This window comes from Falco punctatus, assembly GCF_963210335.1.
Source record: "Falco punctatus genome assembly, chromosome: 5".
NCBI lineage: Eukaryota > Metazoa > Chordata > Aves > Falconiformes > Falconidae > Falco > Falco punctatus.
The window spans coordinates 49,731,348-49,756,073 of record NC_137584.1 but is presented as its reverse complement, the minus strand read 5'-3'; the positions used below and the strand labels follow the sequence as shown (position 1 = coordinate 49,756,073).

The 24,726-nt window shown below is 39.7% G+C and overlaps 1 protein-coding gene across 7 annotated transcripts in view; it reads right to left on the bottom strand.

The window, feature by feature from the left end:
- The window catches only part of TULP4 (TUB like protein 4), a 172,230-nt gene that overhangs the window by 34,043 nt on the left and 113,461 nt on the right, over nucleotides 1-24,726 (bottom strand). For all 7 annotated transcript variants that reach the window (XR_013928321.1, XR_013928322.1, XM_080388453.1 and 4 more), the window contains 3 exons: nucleotides 19,538-19,666; nucleotides 19,072-19,233; nucleotides 1,508-1,688 (listed from right to left, as the gene is read on the bottom strand). Coding sequence is in view for 5 of the 7 variants with exons in the window: in XM_080388453.1 (XP_080244579.1) it covers nucleotides 1,508-1,688; nucleotides 19,072-19,233; nucleotides 19,538-19,666 (472 nt within the window). In the remaining 2 variants the exon portion in view is untranslated. The remainder of the gene's footprint in view (nucleotides 1-1,507; nucleotides 1,689-19,071; nucleotides 19,234-19,537; nucleotides 19,667-24,726) is intronic.

Below are 24,726 nucleotides of genomic sequence, written 5' to 3'. Positions count from 1 at the left end.
AGGTTTATGCTGCATCTGCTCTAAAGAAAACACATCATGTTTGGGTAATCATTAAAATAGGCTTGTAGGCTTGTAACGAGTCCACCCACCCCCTGATTGACTCAGAAAAAGCTAGCACATTCGGATCATTTAAGTTCTCATCTGTGTACTCTGCAACTTCACCGCCCTCCAACTGGAAGATTTTAAATACACAAGTATTTTTGAAAAAGCAATGAAAAATCAATTTAATATTATTCTCTGTCTTGCTTTAGAAGCTTGCCAGGAAATTCAGAATTTGTTTCTTTTGTTCTAAGGTAAGACATCTCACCCAGCACTAAAAGTGAGGCATGAAAGCCAAAACAAAATTCAGTTTTAGAAGATGCTAACATTTTACCAGATGATCACAATCTTCTAATCTTCTATCATTATTTGTTAAACACATACGCTTATTATATTGACATATATATACAATTCTGCAAAAAGGTAGATTTTTGGACTGATTCCAAATCAAAGTTACAACTGCAAGAGTCTTCAATTCAGTGATTCAGATCTGAGATGCAAATTCGGAATTATCCCTAGCTATTTTGTATTTAATTTTTTCATTCTACAATCACTGTTATATTAATTTAATTCTTAATTTAGTTCAGACTTTATACACTGGATCACAGAAACAGTTTACCTAGAACTTACAGGCCAATCAATAGCATTAATAAGTATTAGTATTACTTGGATAAGAAGGATGGGGCTGACTGTGCATGGATATCTATGCCTCCCAGATCTTTAATACTGACGATTTCCAAAGAGTTTTAAACCAAAACATTTCACCCAATGAATATATTTATACTTAAACAGAGGTAAGGATTTCTTCCTGACCTTCAAACTGGCAATGTGCTCTGAAGCAGACAGCGGCACTCACCCTTCTTCTACCCTGTGTAATTGCAGGAAATATTTTCATTTCCAATACTTCTACAGAATTTATTGAGCTCTTTAAGTCAGAACTATCAGGGATGGGACTATAATGACCATTACAGAAATTCTATGAAACAGAGATAAAATTAAAGATGTGGTATTCTCTGCTGCCTTTTCACGTGAATCTATATAATATATAGACTTCTGTGACTGCACTCTTGACTACCTCCATACATACCGACCATTGCAATACCTCACATCTGCTTAGCAGCGAAGCCTGATATGCCCCTATCTAGTGTTTTTCACTTACCGTCACTAAAAACTTTTAGCTTTGTCTTGTTATCTCATCTGAGGCAGAGCAGCACAGATGAGGTATGACCTGTACCAAGCCATGCAGCGTGGCTGGTGGCAGAGCTGGGGACAAACCCACTCTCCCACACCAGCTCTCTGCTCTGTCCACCATGCTACCCCCACAGAAACACACTGCCTTTCAGCCCTCTACCAGCTTGAAACTGTGGCCATCCTGCTGTTTTAGTAGAGCATTATAGCTCCCTGGTGTTTGAGATGCCTTCGTGAGGGCTTGCAAAGCTGAAACAGAAGGATGTGCCCAAAACGCTACCTTGTGGTGGGGAATAGTCGTCAGAGTCCGTGTCGCTCTCGCTGCTGTCCTCCACCAGGAAGCTGGGGTAGTTCCAGGACATGCTGAGGATGCCATCTGACTCGTGAAGGAGCACGTGGGCCAGCATTCGGCCGTGGCAGTCCATGACGATAACCTGTCCATCAGCAGTGCCAAACAGTACCTGAAAATAACAGAACAGCCCTCTTAGTCCCACCAAATGTCAGCCACTGGACCCTCCTTCAAAGGCATCTTGTAATTAACTAGCTACGCTGGAAATTAATTGAAAGCAAAGCAGTCAGGGACGTGAAATGGTGCCACAATAGGACACTACAACGAAAGATGGACGTAAAGAATAAAGTTAAAGCAGCAAGGTCTACAGGCAAGCTCCTAAAAATCTGTGAGCAAGTAACATTTCACAGTGGGGTGTGCTGTGTTCACTTGAATACGAGACACTACTTGAACTTGGCCATTACTACAACTGAAGTGAGCTGGCAGAAGGGCTCCCACATTTCTGCAGTACTCTTGGATTACACAGAAACTTCTAAAACAGGTGGCAGAAACCAAGGTATGCATCAGTCATAACAATATCAAAAGGCATAGCTGACAAAAATGATCTTAGCAGAGATTTCAAACAGCTTTTAAGAAATAGAAAGCTGAATACAGGAGGACAGGTTATTTGGTTATGAGCAGAGAGACAGTGGGAGAATGTCTTCCAAAAAGAGAGGAAAAAAGCAATATGGTCAGTGAACTGGAAGTAGGTCATTACACCCCAAGAGGAAGGCAGTATGTTACACGTTCAGGAAGAGATGAGTAAGAGCTTCCACCCATGATGTCAAATACAAAATGGATAACGCATGTTTTGTTCTTGCCCCTAAACTACTTCACAACTAATGTGCACTGACAGAAGGCAGACTGACTGGAACCTACAATTTCTTTTTTTATAGGCATTTTCTTCTTGAGGCTTTATGCAAGTTAAGATCCTGCATATTTGATTAGTTTTAGAAAAACACCGGGAAATAAGGATTAATAAATCCACAAAATGATAAACACATTAGCCAAGGCTGCCGCTGCTACCATGTAATTCCATACAAGGCAAATATGTTTTAAAGGTGCTCATCAACTTGAAAAGGTCAAATCTTATACTTGCCCTTTAGCCTACTACCTACTTCCAGTGCTTGTAAATTTAAGATTCTAACCATTATATGCCCAGATCAAAAATTTGTCTACCCTTGTATCTTACCTCTAACGGGTAGGAGTAAAAGAACAGGAAGCATTGAGACAGCACCTCCCCTGCACAGTCAGGTAGCTTCCAGCAAAAAATATTCCCCTTTCTTTGATAAGCGACAATTTCACTTGGCAACCTTTATTTTTTAACACTAAAAGAAATACAGAATAATTGCTCCCTACTTACATTCTAAGTATTGGCCACAATTGTAGAGACCTCTGTTATCCAATCCCTTAGTCATTTCTTCCAAGATGAAGAATCATAGCCTACCCAGGATCTTCCTGCACAGTTGTTGTTCAGAAGCCTCCAGTCACCCTTGTTGATTTCTGCTGTCAGAGGTCTTCCTTCCTATCTTCCTTCTGAGATGTTGTGCCAGACTTGCAGCACTCTAACTGTGTATTGTATCACTTATACAACGGTACTCACCGAGGAAACAATTGTCATGGTTCCACTTTTGAAAGTTTCAGAAAGGAAGCGTGGCTTCAAAGGTCTTAGTCAAAAAATCCTAAGTTTTTTTCTATGAACAAGGTAATTACTAGGAAACGCAGAAGGCTGTAAACTAGAATAGCAGTTTAACAGAAGAACTCCGGTAAAGTCATTAAAATCTTAAGAAAATCAGTGGAGTTGTTTCACATTATCAGAAGCAATGAAAAAAACAGTATCTGCCTGCCAAAACTGTAATCATTACATCTTACAAATATTTTTGGGTTAAATAGCTGCTGGGTTAAAACAGTGGGTAAAGTTTGCTACAAGCCTCAGATTACTATTCTTAGATATAAAAGCAAGAACTTGACTTTTGTTCATCTCACACTCCCTTTCCTTGTGGTCCTTCATTCTACTCTTCCTCCACTTGTATCATCCCATCTTCTTTCACACTGCTCATTATTTCAACTGTTTTTACATGCATGATCAGTGCACAGCCACTTTCACTATCTACTTTGAGAACATAACCACCCTCTTTCAGATCTCTACAAAACAAACTTCTACAAAGCCAAAATCCTACTGGTTTCATTGTTAGCTTCTCAAAACACCTTCAGCCTACTCTGTATAACAGTTTTTTACCAGTCTTCTTTAAGTTTTATAACTGCAAAATACCTAGACAGAGGAGGTGAAACTCTACTGTTTCTGAAAACAGCCGTGTAAGGCTTCTGTCTCCTAAAATCCTGTAGAAGCACTTTATAACTGGGTAGGAACAAAATGTTGGGACTCATCACCCTGAGTTCGTCTCACCTCAATCTAAAGCTAATTGTTTTGAGTAGCCCCAGTTCATTTAAAATAACAGTGTCCTACAGAAATCTCCAATTCAGATCAGAACAGCTGCATGTGGACATCTCCATTTTTGCACTGGAACCTGAGCGAGCTCTTTAGCAACCTTGAAATGTCACAGGGCACTCTTCACCTCCTTAGTCAGGCCATACATTTCAAGGAGCAGCTTTAAGTTTTGGGGTTATTGTAGCAATACAACCTTTAAGATGAAAGCATTTATCAGGCTGATAGTCCTGCTGGCTGAACTCCTGCTGAAGCTGTAAAAATGTCTAATGGTGTTATCATCCACAACATTATTCAAGTTATGAACGCCACACTCAAGCTACTTATGTCATATGACTAAAACTCTCTTGACCTTCAGAAAAAGGCTGAGCCACAGGGTATGCCTGAAGGATCCAACAGAGAAATTAAAAGGTTGTATTTTAGCTGCCTAAATTAATATTTTTTGGGGTATTTGCAGATCTAGGAGGTCTGAGGGAATGTCGGGAAAAGGTAATGCAAGTTACAGTGGTTTTTTAACCCTTGAATACAAAAGCTAAATAATAATAATAGTAATTAAAAAAATACAAAATACTTATTTTGAAGAGGTTTTTTGGCCCCTTGTTCTGTTCTTCTTCTCTTGCCTCATCTCCCCTCCTTTAATCCTGTTCATTATTTTAACTATTTTTACATGCATTACCACTTACAGAATTGCACTTGTAGAATTACGCATAATCTGATTAACAGAATACCTAAAATCATCCAATACATTCAAACTGTGAGTCAGTTACACAACATATATACAGTATTTCCTTACAAAACATAACAAATACTACACTACAGTGAAGCTGTAGCTGATTCAAGATCATACAAATGCAGAGCAGTCTCCAATAGTGCCCTGACGCTCTATGCTTTGAGGGGAAAACTATGATAAACAGCACTAGGACAATTCACGCACAGTTCTCTAAGCATACCAAGAGCTGAAAGCTGGGTTCGGTCCTGAAACACAAGTGCCTGGGTTCTCCATGAAACCAAAGCTTGGGGTGATTCCTATTTATTATAACAAATTTGAATACCTGAAAAACAACCTGCTCTGAAATTTGCTGACCTCTTAGCCTCTGTGGTAACTTGTGATGAGTTTCACACACTAGTTTCGGTAAATAAAAAGTTTTTTTCAGCTAGTTGTTAATCTATTATCCATGAAACATTCAAATTTGCAATCCCCTCAAATGCCCAATATTTCAAAGACTCCTCAATTAGCAGTCTGAAATACACCACTTCCTAAAAGATGTGGTCATCAAAAGATGGGGTATGCTGGTCTGAAGCGTTTGTCTCATGAGATGACTATCAGGCCAGCCAAGAAGCCAGGAAATTTCATCCAAGAGGAGCAATTTGAACCTGTTCAGTGACTTTGCTACATGTGAACCATCGCTATTCCTCTCAGATCTGTTGTGATGCCGTAAGGCGTCGGGACCAGACACAGTACTAGCAGAGAATGGTCCAGCACTGAGATCAACAGAGCTACAACGGAGCCACCAAAGACCCCGGTGCACTGAAGGTCCCGCTCAGGAGGCCTGCTACTTGTAAGAGGACTACAATTTACTAACAGTGATGTTATTTCTGCACAAAACACATTTTATTACTATTTAATTTGGTTTAACGGAAGTAAATTGAACCCATCAACAGTAAGAACGCTCAAGCTTTATGCTAATTTGAATATACCTGCCCAGTAGGAAAGCAGGAGATACTGCCATCTCACCACATGTGATTATATGCAGTAGCTGAGAAAATTAAATCGTTATGATTTACAGACTTAAGTCAATGAAGCCGTGCTGACTTACATCTGCAGAGAACCTAGCCACTGTCCATTCCTGCATCTTTCCTCATTGTCAAAGAAGCTTTCCAGAACACAGTCATTTTGACTTTTTTAATAACCAAGGATAATTCAATATCAGCAATAATGTATTCAATGACTTGATGTATACATGAGGGGTAAAAGACAGAATCATTTCCAGTCTCAGGTTTTGGTTGTACAAACTGAACAGTCAATACTGTTACAGAAAGATATTGATAAAACAAGATGCTCCCTTCATGACATTTACTACTAACACTGAAGGTTTCTAATGTTGCTGGTTAAACAAAACTCCCAGGAAATCTGATCAATACGTTTTCAGAACACGGGCTGTCATTCTGTATCAGGGCAATGACTGAGCCTTTGATGAAGCTCAAGTTGAAGTATTGGAAGCTGGACTTGCTATAGCTACTGCAAGAAATATAAAGCCATTGGAGGCTGCTTCAGGATACCACTTTTAAAGTAGCGGGATGCTAGAAGGCTGGGAAAGGAACATCTATTTGCTTTACTCCTGCTGGCCCAGGATTTTTAAAAGAACCTCTGACTTTTTACAAAGAATGTACATCCGAGAACTGAGGGAAGCAAAACAACTCACTCTGCTAATTAAAATAGCATTGAAAATGAAACTAGTAAACTTCATCCTAGTATAATTTTATTATTTAAAAACCAAAATTTTCACAGAAAGACAGAACTTGTCTTGTAAGAGTATGCAAGGTGCATTAATATAAACATTTAAATTCCTGGATACACAGAAATCTTCTGAAAATTAATGTCATCTGTCATGAAATCTCAGGTGCTCTAATTTTCCCTAAGCTGTGGCTAAGCTGCCAGTAACTCCACTGAGCAATTTCTCCAGCTACATCTCTTCCCTCTCCCATAGGATAGGTGGCAGCTGGAAGGACAAAGTGACTACACAAAGCTTTTCCAGGAAACGACTGATCACATTAGGAAGGCGAAGAGTTAGCTGTGTCTTAGAAGATGCTTACTGGACCAGTCCAACAAACTGAGCTCTACTGGACATGAAATACCCAAGACTGCTACACCCTAAGTAATACAAACACCTGTATGTAACCTGTAAATGTTGCTGTCTCACAACAGTAAATATTTTAAACAGCAGTATTTTAAAATACAAATTAATTTAAACAGAGCATGAAATAAAGACAAACCCACTGTTCTCATTTTTATAATGCAAAGTGACTACTTACGTCTTCCCCTTTGTGGACCAGTTCCTGGCCAGTTCTCCCTGCACTGCTAATCCATCCAAACACAGTAAGTAAAATACGTATTGTTGTAATTTGCTGGGGGTTCTACACCTGGCAAATCATTCATGCAGAGTATAGATCCCCACTACGCCAAAGTGCACACATAGGTATTTCTGTCAGGAAATCCTAGGGGGGGACCTATTTACATTGGAATGTGTTGACTTTTCCAGAACTAAACACACCATTTCAGCTATTTTTTTCTAGCCATCACTTTTAATGACACATGCAAAGACTTCGGAGAGACTAGTGACTCATGATCTGCCTCTGGAAGAAACATCCTACCTAGGTCTTTTCAAACCAGTTTACAGGTGTTTTGTTATTCCACGTTCAATTTTTGCTTTAATCAGCTGCAAAGTTCAGATGTAAACCTTACTTGCACATTTCTTGAATGTTCCTAAATTCTTTTCTAAACGTATTGCAGGAAAATAGTACTGCTCTTCAAGATTTTGGACACAGACATGATTATTTCTGCTAGCAGCAAAGTTAGTTCATATTCAAGATCCTTCATAATCTTTGGATGTACCAGTCAGAGGAACTTGCTGCTTTTCAAACTAACCTGTTCCAGGACCCCCTTTTAATTTCCTCAGACTTTGTGACGAGCCTCTTAACCGTGAAGCAGTAGCCCAGGGCAGAAATCTCATCACCATCTTATGACCAAATAAACCATGAACGATCTCACAGAAACTTATGTTTTTGATTTTTAACATTCTCCAGTGTTGCACTTCCAAAGTTCGAAGGATTCCTCTTCCATCCATCCACGTTGCAAACCTTGCTCTTTCAGCATGTAGTTTTACTCTTTGCCATGGTGGTACCTCTTCTGTTTGGTACTGTACAGGTCTGCCAAAACCTTGCTGCCACTGTACTGGGTAGCACAAATACTGCCACTAACAACTTACCCTGCGCACCTCTACATTTGCAGCTGCCTTGTCTGACCTTCTGTTTCACTGACACTCCCTTTTTCAAAGTTCAGACATGTCTTTATGCTTTTTCCTTCAGCCTCCTCCTCCATCTCCCTCCAAAGAAAAAACTCAGCACTGTACCTCAGAAATTACATTCTGTAAAAATGCTAATAAGGCCAACTGCATTTGCATTGTCAGAAGATGCTCAGCAGTTTAAGGAAGCTGAATTAGCTCTGTTTGCCGATTTAGCCATCTGGACAAACATCAGTATTCATGATGGGAAGAGCCTTCACAGTCATCACCATAATGCCATCATACTAATAGAGACAAATATTTTGTTGATCCAAAATTAACTGAACTATAAACTGATTAATATAGAAAATGATGGATCAACCTTCCATTCACGCAGGTAGGCTTAGTAAATAGGAAATACTTGGAAAACTACTGCCTTTAAATATTTTCATTCATTAGTCTAACAAAAATATATCAGTCTCGCAAAGGCTGAGTTACAACATTTTGCAGTCCATTTAGTTGTGGTATTAGCATTTTGCATTTCTTGTGCTCTTCTTGGTTACTGTTTCTCCATCACAAAGCAGGAGACAGTGCAGCAGCTGCCTCTCAGGATACATTACAAAGTGAAAGTTTGTTTTTTCTCAGTGTGGTATTTCTGGCTTTCCTTCTTTTTACCTCAAAATGCACAAAGAGAGAGAACCAGACACAGGGAGACAGCTTCTCTCCCGCTGAATGCTTTTGACTCCCATTAAAAATTCAGCTGCTGTAAAATGATCTCTTGAACTGACACAAAAAGAGACATCACCACAATTCACACACAAGCTCAGGGGGAAAGCACTAGAGGTTTTCTGACTTGCCTTTATGTCTGAAAAAACTGAGAAGTGTTTTTGTTTCCTTTGGACGTGAGGAGTTAGCAGCCCCACACACAGATGATACACCACAAGATCATCCAGCTAACCGCATACATACGCAGCAGTGAAATTCTCATTCGAGACCATTAACACTTTCAAAAGCAGCACTGATTTAGGTACCTATTTGCAGGCTTGTATCTTCTCTCTCCTACAAAGTCCACAGGGTCTAGGTAACTATTACAAAGCTCTCAAATGAGAAGAGAAAGTAAATACACTGGAGATCTTGGTGACAAATCCATTTAATAAATATTGAAATACTAAAACCTGGGGATTCAAACAGCACCGGCTTTATTTCTCTATGAAATACTATAACATAGCTGAATGACCTTAAATGAGATACAACCTTGCATGCCGTCTCAGGAGTCAAAAATGTAGGTAGTCTCAAAATCAGGATCTCAAGCTATACAACTGCTCTGGACATGTGGAGATGGAAGCAACTGTCCAGGCAAAGATAATGTTATTTGAAAGCTTTCCGGCAAATCACAGAAAGACTATTATATGCCCCTGTAATTACACCTGGACTAATTCTGAGTTGTTTTTTTCCAGGCACACACGTTTCTATATTCTTTCTTGACTCTTGAGACATTTTTCAGGAAAGCATCCTGTAACCCTGTAACGACTGGAGTTTTAAGTGAGAAGAGTTGCCCTTCTATGTAATTACTGAATTAACAATACACCTCAGTTTATTTTAGATGTGAGAAAGATTTGTGGGATTTTTAAACTTGTGTCAGGTTTCAAATCACATTCAAAGCAGTATGCAAAATGAACAAAAGCCAACAGCTGGAACACCTTCTATAGAACATCTGTAGCTTTCAACATGGGCAGGACTCTGAGCCCAGACCACTGATCTCCCACATCAGAAGTACTCTAGAATACTCTTCAAGCAGTGCCATTTTCTCACTAAACTCTGCCAAGCAAGTGCATACGTGTCTATGAAAACACATATTCTTCACATATATCCAATTATATATTGCAACAAACCCAACTATTTGGTACTGTTAGCTGGGAAAATGCAGTTTGTTTTACCAACAACCACTCAATCAGGCAAAGAAGTCAAGATACATTTGGCAGTCTCTTGCATTGTTCCCAAGCCAGGGTTTAGTTATTTCCTGAAGGATATGTTGACTGCTGAAGCTAGTATTTCCTTCAGTTTTAGCAGTCAGAGAGTTTACGTTGAGGTTTGTGGCTTGTTTTCTTTCCTAATTGAAATTGATATTACTTAGCAACAAGGACTGCACTCTCAACCAGTGAAAATGCAATACAAAGCAGTTAGAGAAGCAACATCCTTGCTGTTTTGAATTTCATAGTACAAAATGAAGAAGTCCCTAGGTCAAGCTATATGCTAATGGAAGCCAGCCCCAACTTCTGCATTCCTCTTCTAGGTCTTGGGTGCTGGCAGAGAGGGGTAACTCAGCATGGTCAGGAAATACCTAGAGTGGGTGAGGTCAAGTACAACTGAGTCAACATGGTGATAGGCTGAGTAATAAACTGTTACTGAAATGAGACACTGAAGAAGAATGACTATCCTCCTAAAAGCAAGGAAAGCGGGGAAGGATTAATCTCTTTTCAGCTGATGCAGTTGCCAACAATCCCTCAACTTCTGAACACTGACAAGAAACTGGCTCCTGGACAAAGAACAGAGAGCTTCAGTTGAATCCACACAGGATGAAACCCTGATGGGAAAGGTTTTGGAGAATAGAGATACTGCTCCCACTTTCCACTGGCATGCTATCTCTTTTTGTCAAACCAATGGAAAGACCATGCAATACCACTTTTCAAAAATACCACCCTTCATTTTTAATTTACTATGAAACTTGACCTTGCTTTCCTAGACAAGACCTAGTGCAGAAATCCACAAATGTCCTCCAGATTCAGTCACTCCAATACTCTTTCCCTGCACCAAGGTTTCAGACTATTCATAGGCTTGAACACATCTGACCCAAGTTCAAGACCCCATTTGGCTCCTGGTCTTCTAACTTCCAAAAAATCGATGGATCAAGTCCCAGTGACAATAAAGTTTAAATTAGCCACTCTGGCAGCTACATCTCTTTTGAACTGGGAAGACCACAAAGCTCTGGATGAACCAAAGGAGTCCTGGGGCCAAAGCATTCTCAGCCAGGTGGCTCTGGCAGTGGAAGAACACGGTCTGTTTCTGAAAAATGCTGTAAAACCTTCACAGTTTCGAGAGTTTTTCCTCTGTAAGAATTACACTTCCACTCACATGCCCTCTCTTAACCAACTCAGAATCTGAACGAACAAACTGAAGCAATTTTCCTACCTTACATACAACTTCTTATAAAGAGAGCAGTTTCCTGCAGAAGGTTCCATTTTTTCCATGCACTGCCTAACAAGTAGTGTATGTGCGGCTACTTTGCACAGGTGCACTGCAAAACTTCGTTCTTGCTACTTGCCCCACAGCTGAAGCATAACACAGAGCTTTTCAGAAATAAAGTTTCAAGTACTCCCTGTCCCAAAGAACTAAAGACTTCAGGCTATATGAACAAGTCTTTCGTACAAGTGCTGGCAAGGTGAGAGGAGAGGCAAATGGCTTCTTTCTTCCTGACACTTCCCACACAAAGACTGGTCGTGTTTCTATTTGTGCTCATCTTTACTTTGCTGACTCAAACACTGATGCTCCAAAAATGTAAAACAGCACTGGGTATAAAAATGCTAAGTGGACACATTAACTGAATAGCACAACGAGTCTTCATCTCTCCCTCCATCTCTGGTTTGTCACTGCCACTGGCATCCTTCCTTTCCTGAGGGAGGGGAAGATGTGGTTGAGTGTGCAGAGCTTAACAAACCCCAGAGTCTGGTCAACTAAAATAAGCATATTGTTACCTATCTGAGAGTCATGTCAGATCAAGGTAAAGAGTTAAAAGGTAGACTGTTGAGGGTGATCTGTATGTCCTAGTACACTGTGAATCCAAGGGGATGCAGAAATCCATTCCGTCATTCGCTTTGCGCAGTAACAAACATCAAATACCCTGTCTAAGAGGATGAGCAAAACATTAAAACAGTTGTATTACTCCTTCTAGACAGAATCATTAAAGGAAAAAATTCTTTGCAAGACTCATCTGAAACAGTACTGACATGAAAGACTGCAGGAGTTACTGAGAAAACATGAGCCATGATGCTGTCAGCCCATAAACATCTCCCATGTTACAGCCTTCATGACTAGAACAAATGGCACCACCTCGTCAGCTCTCTCAGCGTCTTGCCACTACAGGCTGGATGAAGAGTATCAAGGGAAAGATTAGGCAAGGCACAGATGAAGTGAGTGGGAAGAAGAAAGCACATTGAAACATCACCTTGTTGCTCTGCTCCTTCAATTACCCACTCAGTAACTGTGCAGTATGGGCTAGGGTTTCTGGCAGGAAAAACCTTGCCTGGAATAAACCCACAGAGAGATGCCACGGCTCCTGAAATTGCAGATGAACCCAAGAGGCTCCAAGGAGAACATCCTTGTTGCCTACCTTCCCCAAAAAGCCTATAAAATCCTCATCTGAATACTGAAATCTGCAGTGTAGCTGCTCATTGCTAGTGAGAAAAGGAGAGCACAATTTAAAAAAGGCACAGTGCATTAAACTATTTAACTCTTCTCCTTTCTTCTCTCTGGAAGCTGAATTCTCGGCAGAATGATGCATGAAAACCTACTTGAGACAAAAAGGCAAAGGAACGATGATGCTAATAAAACTATGTATAGACACCAGAAAAAAAAAAAAATCTATTATTTCAGACATAGCTGCATAACGCAGCTTTAAAACAACATAATAAAAAGAGACGGGAGAAAGGAAGGCTAACTAGCACTTAAAATTCACATTACTTTTTCACACAAAATCTGTCTGTCACTATTATGTGGCATCATAAAAATCGAGCCACCAAGCAAAGAACAAAACCAAAGTGTTACTGGCTTCCAGCACATATAAATATATAAAACAAGAATACAAAGTCTCCACAAAATCATTTAAACATTTAAAGTATATATAAAACCCCCACACATTCTGTCTGTAAAAGGATGCAATAGGATAGTAAACATTCACAGAACCCTTAGCACAAGCAAGCAGAAATCATTAATTTTAATAGCAAATGCACCACAAAGGTTTGAAATACTTCTAAAAATAGCCCAAAATATTACAGGCAGTTAAGCTGTGGTGGGGTTTATTTATCTGTTTGTTTTATATAACATGCGGATTTATCTTGAAAGACAAGTCTCCTTCCGTTGTCCTCTTTTTGCATTTTGGTACTGCTCAATTATGCAGCATGCAATGTTAAAATCCTTATACGCAATTTAAGCATTGTCTGCAGTCCTTGTGGCTTAAATAAACTGCCTAGTTAATTAATAACACTTCTTCAATGCTATAAAAAGCCTCTAGCCATTTTTCCCAGTAATCTGAGTAATTCATCGATCCATGAAAATAAGTTACAGTTCTTCCTCAAAGACTGTATCTTACAGTGCAATTCTGAGTGGCCTTAGTCATTGTAATCATGTATGTAAGGTCAGTTGACATACATACACCCAGAACTGATGGGGGAAAAGAAGCATTTTTATGTGCTAAGACACAGAAATATAGGTATTCCCTGGCATTTTAAAGGTTCGTTTACGTGAACCTGTAAAGATCCTTAATAGGGCCAAGAAGTATTTTAATTAAGACCAAAATCATTGCTTACACTTTCAAATTTTACAGGCTGTATTTTTTTTCATTTTGTCTTTCTTTCCCTTAATTCATAATAATTAAGGTAAATATTTGCCTTCCCTATACTGCCTCAGTTGTCTGTTTGTGGCTCCCTTTCATCATTCTGTCAACTCATTAGAAGGCTGTATTCAAGATTTTTTTTTCTAGATCTCAGCTAGATCTCTGAGCATAATTAAACTTGATCAGTGTGACCACCACAACAGCAAGGACTGCCTGACTCAGATGCGCTACAGCACCTGACTAAAACCAAAACAGTAGGGTGAATGGAAGCGCTGACTCCTTGTCCTTTGCAGCAGGTAAAAGACGATGTAGGTGAGAAGACAACACCACAGCCCAAACAGGTGCAACATTTTCAAACACTTACGAATTCCTTATTTTTAAGCCATGTTCTGGAAGCTAGGTAAGGCTACTATCCCTGCTTTCAGCTTAGGAGCTGTTAAGAACAACTGTTTCCCTGAAACGGCAACAGCAACCGCAGACCATAGTCCACAGGTGGAAATGGGGGGGTGGGGGGTGGGGCGGGGAACCACAACCAGACTCTACTGGAATAGATTTATTAGTTCAAATTCTTGCCAGGGACTAAAGCCACACCAAAACCAAGGAGCCTGAGAGGCAAGCTCACGAAACACCTGGTGCCACCGGTAACCATTTGACAGTGCTTCTTGTTAATTAGCTCCCACCTTCATGGCAGCCCCTTGGCACAGCACAGCACTGATCCCATTGGGCACACACGAGGCACCAAGTCCTGTACTAGCACGCAGATCCCACCCAACTACACTGCTGGACCCTGAAAGCAGCAAGCACCCCCTCCTTCGCATGAAGCACCTTTCTAGGTCCCCGGATCTGCCCTGAAGTGCTGCAGGCAGGGTGCCGCAGGCAGGGTGCTGGAGCAGAAGCCTGCCCCTGCCGCATGCCTATCAGGGAAAGAGATGCTGTGGTTGCCATGGGAGTAGGGATGGTGAGTGCTGGGAGCAGGAGTGACTAACAACATAGAAACTGCCTTCCTGCACAGCTACTGCAAACTACAAAAGATTTTTTTTTAAAAAAAAACATACAGACCTCCCGCACCCTGCATTTCGAGACAATGCCGTTTCATCTGCTACTGGTCTCATTGTTTTCTTCCAGTGTGTTCTAAGACCCTGCAGTGCACATGGTATCTGTTCCTAACACGGTGATGCGTTTCTCTTCGACCGAAAGCAGAATTTCGTATGATTAGACACAGAGGAGGCTGAACCTTGGAGCCTGTATTTACACATTCTTAGTACTAATGCATGCTGCATTGTGATGGAACCACATACAACAGTTAATGCTGTCCCCAGCAAGATGCAAATCCAACTAGCTAACTGTTTGTATACCTTTTTTCAAAGTAAACAGAAGGAAGCATGCCCGCAAAGTTCACATGTACCTGTAGTCTATCATGTCCTGGCCAAAGAGGATCCTGGCCAGTCCCTGAATTTCCACAAAAAAAACCAGCTTACAACAGGAAGGGGTGGGGTGGGGCGTGTGGCAGAGCAGGGCAGGGAATAGAAATGGGCTCTTACAGCTGCCAGAAAAAGTCTGATCATTTACACTAGCTGAGATGCAGGGAACAAATATAGATTAATAGCACCTCTTGGGATATCCAGGAATTAAATATATTCATTCATTTTCATCAAGACTTTCCCCCTACTGCAGATTGATTTCCTTCCAATTCCCTTCTCACACACAGAACAGCAACAGAAACAACCCTAGTGAATTCCAGGGAGTTACAATATATTGCTATAAACAAGAGGACTCCTCTACAGTTCTCACTGGTTCTCTGACACTGTGCCTTTCTCCATCATGAACAGAGATAAGCCTCTTTAATAGGTAAAATCTGGGAGAAGGATAGGGACAGGATGGCCCAAGGGCAGTAGGAGTTGTAACAAAAATGTCACTAGGAGGTGAGCAAGCACAGGAAGGGAGATGAACCATGGGAAAGACATTTTATGAGTTGTGGGCTTAAGAAAAATCCTCAATTACTTATTGACATTGCTTCTATAATTATAAATAAAGCCTTTGGCTAGACAAAACTCAAGTTTTTCTCACTTGGGAAGGCATTCAATCTACTTGGTATGTGCACTCCCTTTTTGCAAACAAGTGTGGTACGACACCACAGAACTGCCTCAAAACAGGGTACAGTATTCTCTGACACTTCAAACTGACTTTATTTCAAACGTACTTTTCATCCCTACATGATCCTAGGTGAGCCTTCTCACCAGAAAAACACTCCACACACACCAAGGAAGTAAGCCCTACTACAGCCTCCCGTAGCCCTGAAAAAAACATTTCCAAACAGTGAAAGAAAGGGCACACTCCTGAGTGATCCCAGCTGTCCAAGGTTAACCCAGGTGTGGCATGCTGCTTGAGATAAAGAGGACCCAGTCCTGTGAAGTATTTCCACTGTGTGTATTTGCTTATTACCCTCAAGAAGCCTTTGGTATAACGGGGCTCTCTGCCTTGGCCAGACGTGGGCTCTGGTTATAGTGTACAGGAGCAGGAAACACCTACATGAGCAGGACTACAGACACACAACAAAGTGAGAAAATTAACTTCTAGTCCTCCATAATAAACACTCAGAATCACAATCCAAAGGCCTATGTATTGAATGAAGCCCACAGCTCAAAGTCCAGACTCAAGACCTGGGTGTGAACCACAGTAAAAATCTGCTGATGACCTTCATGAGAAGATCATCTGATGACATGATGCTGAAAAAGCAAGCATTGCAGTCAACCAGATTGTATCTGCTGTCCTGTGACTCACAGTAAATTTGTCCCCAACAGAAAAGGAGAGTTCAAGAAATCCTGAAAAACACACAGCCACAAGAAGAATGATACTGCTCTCTGCCTAAAAGAAAATGCAGAACAGTTGCCCCAGTATTAATAAAATCAGCCAATAACATCATCAGGGCAAAGTAGGTACTAAATCAGTTAAAAAACACAACTATACTGTACTCCACCCCGGCCATCTCTCCAGCTCTCATCCCATCTCCAGGCTCTCCAAAGACTTCGGGAAGCATTAACTATAGAGTTTCAACCACAGCTGGCATCAGTCACTATGTCAGGTGCTTTACTTATAAGCCTGCATCAATGCCCAGCCAGGATACAAATCCAGAAGCCACACGTGCTCTGTCAAATCCAATGGTTGGCAATACTGTCACTCCAACCATTTCTTGCCTCCAACAGAAAGACAGTGGTAGGAAATTACCTTCCACTTGCAGAGCTGCCACAGAGCTGCAGTGAGGAGTGGCAGAGGTGCTAGCCTACTGGGGTTGAACTGACACACAGGAGAAATGATGGAAAAACGAGGCTTGAAGAAAAGAGGAGGGAGGATGCATGCAGCAGAGGGCTGAGGGAGAAAAAGGAGAACTGAAGAGTGAGGTGAACAGACAGACTGTATTTAGTGAATTTTTGTTAGGATAATAGAAAACTGATACTGAACAATACATTCCCCTTGGAAATCTAACTTTCCAAGTTAACTGTGTTAAAGGTCATGGGACCACGGCGTGTAATGTTTTCCAGGAATACTTTCATTAGCAATCTTCGTGGTGCCAGAGGGGTGACAAAAAGAATAGTATGAAAATGTAAGTTTAAATGTCGACATTCATCTGTCACTCACTGTACATTAGGCAATAGCGAAGACGCTGAAGCTACTCTAGAATAATATTGTGTTCTCACTTGCAGATACAAATCAGGAAAGAAATGAGCTAAGGAGATAAGCTAGTAAAGTTTCCCATTTCCATATGTGCTTATCTGTGTGTAATACGTGCAATGTCTTTCCCCCCAGTTTGCTATTTTTAGTTTGCACTGAACAGTCTCTTGCCTCAGTGAATCGTACTTCCTTCTGGCTCCAGCGGTAAAGACATCTAAATACATTTCAGAAGATTGCGTCTTTCCACCAACTCCAGAGAGCAGTGCAAAGATCCATCATCATTTATCATGCAGTCCCTATAGTTAGGAGAACTGTGCTGAGAAACATCAAGCTTGTGGCTGGTTTTGGTCTCTATTTCAGTGAGTCTGTCAGCAGCAGAGTCTGTAACTGAAGCGAGTGGTTTTCACACAGCTGTAACAGGCCATTATGTTAAGATGTGCTTTTCTGGACACTGAACAAGTGTTTGTTTCCTGGAATAACCACTTCTGGAGCATCCAGATTAGAAAGTATAAATATTGGCTAAACTGAATTAAAGGCAGTTGGTCAACCCAAATTAAACACCCAAGTGAAGATATTTCCATATACAGCAGCAACTGAGTATCACACAAATGGGGCAGCCTCCTGTTTAAAACACAGGACTGAGAGCTACTACATCTTAGTTTCGTCTCCTACTTTTGCTGCTTGTCTTTTCCTCTTGATCGAGTACATTATTTATTATCAAGATATACATATCCCTAGATTCAAAACCAGGCAGTTAGACTCCTTGGCTTTAAAGAGCAGTGTTGCAATAATTAATTCATTATCCTTTGCAGAGCACTCTAAAATTAGATGCTGCTGCAGAAACGCATTATTATTAGTGCTATTACACTCCACTAGCAATTCCCAAAATAACTCTGTCTTGGATGGATTTATAGTATTCTAAATTAAAGTTAGTGGTACCTTAAGTCTTGAACCAGCACCTTTTCACTGCAATGTAAAATGAAGGAAGGAAAAGAATCCAGCTGTGATCATAACAGTTTCTCTTTGTGCTATTCTACCCCCATCATTTCTTTCAGTACTATGTTATACACACATTAACTGTAAGAACAGCAAGCATGTAGAAGGAAAGACTGTTCCAGTAATCTCAACAGGGAACGCCAAAGGGCCATTGCAAATTCTGGAAATGAAACCAATGGGCTAGCTCAAGCTCCACTACAAATGGTAATGTGACCAATATCATCCGCTTCTTTAGAAAACTAGTAAAGAATTTTTGAACTGGCTTTTCAAAGTTCAGCAAGCTTTGGGCTCAACATCTGGAAAAACAGCCTTCTTTCAAGTTACACTGTTTGCATAAGGCTGAGGGGTGTCTCTGACAATCAGCTGGATCCATTTGCTCATATGAAGGCAAATGTAATTGTATCTGTCACTGCAACTGCTCTTGCTGCAAGTGCAGGCTGGACAGCTGTATATGATCAGTCAGATGTTTACTAGACAAGGCTGCATCTCTGTTCAAATGGATTTTCAAGACAGCTGTATCAAAAACTTAGGGGTACAATTACAGATTCCTGTCTCAAACAACGAACTTGGAATAAGTCTGCACATGAATTGGGGTGAAAAGTGATGACAGGTAACTTGGCACATTATCGTATTTGCCTAATGAGAATGATGGGACGAATTAAATCTTTGTTACCTGTGGGAACACCGGTTTTGAGGGAAATTGTTCTTACAAACCATTTTACTTAACAACTCTTTAAGAGGTGTATTCTATAGCATATCAATGCAACACAATTAATACCTCTAAAAGCCCCATTACCTGTTGGTCATCTGGAGTCCATATGCCACAGGTGATCTGACTCTCCAAGTTTATCTCTGAAGACCAGTGTCTTTGTCCACTGACTGAACCGACCAGCACAAATCCATCTCTATAGGAGATAAGTGCTTGGGTCCCATCATGGCTCCATGTAAAGTCGCTTACCTTATCAAAGACAAGAAAATAAGATATATGGGCCATGTACGAATTTTTTGTGGTTTTAATAAAAGGTAGCACTGCACAGAACTAGACAGGACAATTCTTAGCCCAGTTGTAGCTCTGACGTGACGGCTACTGGATAAAGCAATTGTCCTTGCAAAGCGTCTTTGTGACAACAGTAGCATATACCTTTCAATAAAGAAACATTTCATCTCTTCCTGTGTTTTTCAAAAGGTATAAAGCATCAACTATTGCTCTCCTCATTATGCCTCTCAGGACTCTCGACTGCAGAGAAAATATGCATACCAACCTGTGCCCCACGATCATTCACAAGCTCCACAGACCATCTGCCTTCGTATTGTATCCAAACAAATATTCCTCCATCTGCATCACAGGTTGCTAATTTCTGGAATGGTTCATTCCATCTCACCAGCACAACCTTAAAAGATAAACAAAAACAGCATTACCAAACCTGCATGTTGTGCTAACAACTATTTAACAAGAACCATTGAAACAATACTGCAAACTAAACATCACCTCATTTAAATCCGAAAGACGTACAAAACAGCAATTTTCAGCATGGCATTAGGTGCCTCAAGAACAGCTGGAACTGTTTTGTCATGGCTGTCAGGGAACGCACAGTCTCACACTGTCAGGCTGTTTTGGAAGGCACCGCATGCTCTCAATAAAATCATACTGTACACAGGAATGCAAGACTTCATTACAGAAGCAGCAAACAGAGGCCCAGTACAGAGCATCCAACATTCTTTCAAATGATTTTCCCCACCATAATCTCAGAGACTGTCAGACTACATCAAATCCTCACCTCTTGCTGACTTCATTTGAAGCTGCATCCACCACTATCAGATTGAATTTGAATACTCACTTCAATAGTGACATGAAACAAAATCCGAGAGTCCCAAATTATGAAAAAAAAATATTGAAATTTCATAGAGAAGTTGCATTGCTACTGATTGCAGAAGGAATACAAAGCAGTTTTAGGCTCTTCTTTTCACACTAGAACTATCTGGGCTTTTCCAGAAAATCTTCTCAAGTCAAAACTTACAAAATTGCTCTTTCATTTTTAATTAATATCAATTTAACAAATACAGTATCTCTTGAAACTTCAGTATAAAACTGAAAAAAGCATGTCATCCTAGTACTTGAAGCAGAAATGAGCAGTATAACTATTTACCTCCTATTAGTGACTTTTTCTTAATTTTTTTCCCAAGTTAGTTTCATTTGAAAAACATGCAAATACATATTGGAAACTTCTGTTCATACACAAGGATATTCCCCCTAGTTGTTTTACTGAGACACAGCATACGCAAACAAAAAAACCACATGTTAAACAGTCAATCAGTAGAGTGTTATTTAAACTGCTTCATGGGCATCCAGCTCTAATGATGTTTTTTCATAAATCTAAACAGATAATTAATCATCTAAAAGAGACAGAAAGAGATTTTCCTGAAATGTATTTTGCTTTTTAGAGAGGGACTGATCCTCCTAAAGATTCCAGTCCTAAGATGAGCTCTGAGTAGACAGATCCTTCATGCTTCACAACAAAATCAGTCATTTTCAGAATCAGGATATAAATACGCATACCTGAAACCTAAACTGGACAGCTGAAGAAGGATGATCTTGCGCTTATTTAGCGAGTGCTACACTTATTCACAGAATGTAAAGGGTCAGCAGTGGTGCTTGCCAGCCTGAAGCATCAACCCTTGAACAATTAGACAACCACAAGGAAACTGTTTCTTCGTGCATATGTAAAGATTATGGGGAGGAGCTGAGTATGACAAACTACCTCTCTGTTATTAAGCAGCTAAGAAGAATCCCATTTGAGATTTTGCAGACTAACACTTGCTTCTACTTGATTATACCCTTGCAGCTGCACTCCAGGTTGCTTGTCCCATCTCCAGTCGCGTGGATTATATCGTGCCACTAGATGGATTATATCACATACTGCTTTTTTTTTTTTTATTGGAAAAGCAGTAAATAAAATATTCCATCATAGTAATAAAAGCAGCTGTACTTTGGTAGAGGTTTCGCTCTGTCCCTGCCGTCTAGACAAGAATAGCACAAATTTGTCAAAATTTCGCTTTCTTTTTGGTGCAACTCCCACGCAGAGAGCCATCATTTCATCCACCCTGAGGCAAAACGAACACCGATGTAACTGTTCTTGCCAGTAATGCCTTCGCAGTATTATGAAAGAAGTAAAGAAAACCCCAAGGACAACACTGAAAAATCTTCAACTTTAAAAGCTGGGAACCGCTAAGGCTAACAATGACGAGTAATGAGTACAACATAATTATCACCTCTACAAACCAGACCTTTAACGCTTAGACACTGCTTAAATCGGACATTTCATAGATAGTACAGAATAAATTGCTAGAGAAAATTTAGGAACAAAAGATAAAACTAATTGTTCAAATAACATGGGTTTTAACTAACAACATCAAAGGTGCTTCTACCCATCTTAAAACTGCCCGGTTTTGTCTGGCAAAGATTTTAGACGAGCATATGATCTTACAGATTACACATAAAGTTGACTGAATTATAGGAATTATGGGCAAAGTGACAACAGTTACCTTGATGTGGTTTGTCTTTTTTCTATTTTAAATAAGAATCTTCTTAAAACTTGAAGATAACTTGTACAACCTGTCTCTTCTTTAGATTTTATAAAATATCCATACATTTAAAAGCAAACAAGATTAATTAGAGCCTCTCTCCCTCCACCCAATCACATACAAATTAGTAAGTTCCAAAATAAACTTAATACTTTCTAATCACAAATGAAAGCGAGACTGACTTTATATGCCTTCTCGTAACATCCTCACAAGGAAGCAAATTTGTAATTTGAAGATGCAACTTCTTTAAGCACAGAGCAAATGTAAATTTATGAGGTCATTTTAAAGATGTTTCCATCATTTACATCTAACATCTGACTACAGGTGCTGAATCCACAGTGCTTTGAGTATTTCCAATTTCATTTTAGACACTCAGCATACTGAAGCAGAGATAAAGAAAGGAAGGATTGCCCTAAATACTAAGATGACTTTTGGCTTTTATGTTGGCTAAAATGTAAAGCATATGAAAACATGCCCTATTGATAGTGCACTGAAATAACACGTAAGCTTGAATTACCCCTCTGCAAAGAGGAATTTTATTGCTAACCCATAAATGCAAAGATATCATTATTTTCACTAACAGCTTCAGCTCACAGGGGACCCATTTTGACTTCTGCCTTTATGGTTCTCTGCTTCCTGCTTAGCATCTTCACACAGGTACTGAAGGACTAAATCGTTTTAAGTTGTATTGAAAGCGCAAAAATGCTGGTTTGCCAAAGAAAGTTGTCTGTGAGCCACTGGTGGTCCACTCTGCCTGTGTATGCTGCCTAATTATTTTGGTTTGTTTGCTGTTTCTTCATGGTTTTTTAAAGTACTATAAAAATGATGAATTGTGTTTGTTCTACTCTAGAAAAAAATGTATCACAGATATTAATTAGCTTCTAAACTGGTATCTCATACAGGAAAGTATCTCCCATAAATAAGACTTCAAGGAACTCCTGAGCTAAAATACTAAGTAAAACGTAAAGGTAAATATATTGCCCCCAAACACGATGCTTTCCATGAAGTTCAATGAGCTTTTGAATCAGGGTCTTGTTTTCTTTGAGCTCCTTTTCATACAATGCAGAGTGGTGAAAAATTTGTTTCGAAAGTGCAACATTCTTGTTTTAGTTGTCAACTTCATTTTCAGGAATTATATTTAATTAATCCTAAAGGTGCTAGAAAATCTCCACAAGAACTGACTGCATACTACAATGCTGCAAACACAGGAAACTCTGCAAAAAAATAAAACCTTTAAAATTATTTTCATCACAAATTAAGGATATGTGAGGGTTTGTTATCTTCAATGTTAAAAAAATGTTTATGCATAAAATTAAAAGGGAAAACATTGTTAACTTACACTTGGGAGACAAACCCATGCATTCACTCCCAGTACTATGGACTAATAAAGACTGAAATAATTGATAACATTTCTGAATTAAAAATGTTGTGCAAACATAAATTATAGTTTATGAATGTCAGTTACTTCCCTGTACTTCTCATCTTCACAGATGCTCCATTTGGAAAAGGCATTGTCTCACGGCAAATGAAACATCTGTATTATTCTAATTGAAAATACAACAGATTTTTTTTTTCTTAGATAATTTAATTATGCTTTAAATTTTCTATTTTCAGCCATGTTAATACTTTTTGTTCCACTAATGCACATAAAAAACCCAAAGTCCAATTAGTCTCTGGCCCAGATCATGAAGATCATGAAGATACTGCCACAGAAAGACCATCATGCAGCTAGCAATATTATTATTTATTAAAATCTCAGACAAGAAATGTTGAGTAACTGCAACTTTTGGAGTAGCAAAAATGTGATTTATAGTGAATGTGACCTCTTCCCAACAGAAGCCAGGTTTGGTGATTTAAATTCATTATGTGCTACTGGCATTTTTATTAATTTTTTTCACATTTTCTAACATAATAGAAGACTGCTAAAATCCAAAGTATTCTGAGTGCTTTTGTTGCTCCTAATTTCATTACAGTTTTTGAAGGAGATGACTGCCAATCTTCCAAGAGCCAAAGTTGTTTTATCTACATTACCATGCAACAGTTATTAATGAAATCTTGCCTCTGTAGTTCCTAAAACATTGCTACAGAAGCAAGGGACAAACATCGAGAAAAAAAAAACAGTAGGTAAATAACTAGGGCAATGAGTTCCTAGAGTTCCTTACCAAATTTAGATAGATTTTCTTACTGATATGCTGTAGTGAGTCATTTTAATCTCTGGTCCTCCATCCATTTACTGGGAGCAGGCATATGCTGTAGGGATAGAGGTCCCCCCCAGCATTCATTTTCACACATGCTATGGAGATGTGCTTGCAGATGGACTACTGCAGCAACTGAAAGTAGAAAGTACTTGATGGAAAACATTTGATTACAGCACTATTTGCTATACCTGGAGAGCCATGTTCCTTTATCTGGCATGAGCATTCCTGAAACTGCAAGTGAGCCTGGCATCGTTGCAGAGTGTTCAGGATCTGATGCATTCTAACTCCATTGAGCATATACAACACTAAACATCCTATGGAACTGCTGGCCTTTTTTTCCCCCTAATGAATCATACATTTCTAACACTATTGAAAGTGCTGATATGAACCTACCTTCCAAGCAGCAACAGCAAAAGACCTAGTTGTTCCTAGAACAGAAACAGAAAAACTAATAAAGGAGATTAGGCTATTGCCTACGGTAGCAGAGTACAGGACTCAGTCTATCCGAAGGCTTCTTCCAATCCTGTACTTCTAAGAAAGTACTTAAGTTTTTAAAGGAACATACAAGGGGTGAAACAAAGCATTGGAAAAGGGGACTACACAATCTGCCTAGGATCACTGTGTCACCTATTTGCTGTACCAAGCAATCCTGTTATGCAATCCCCTAATAA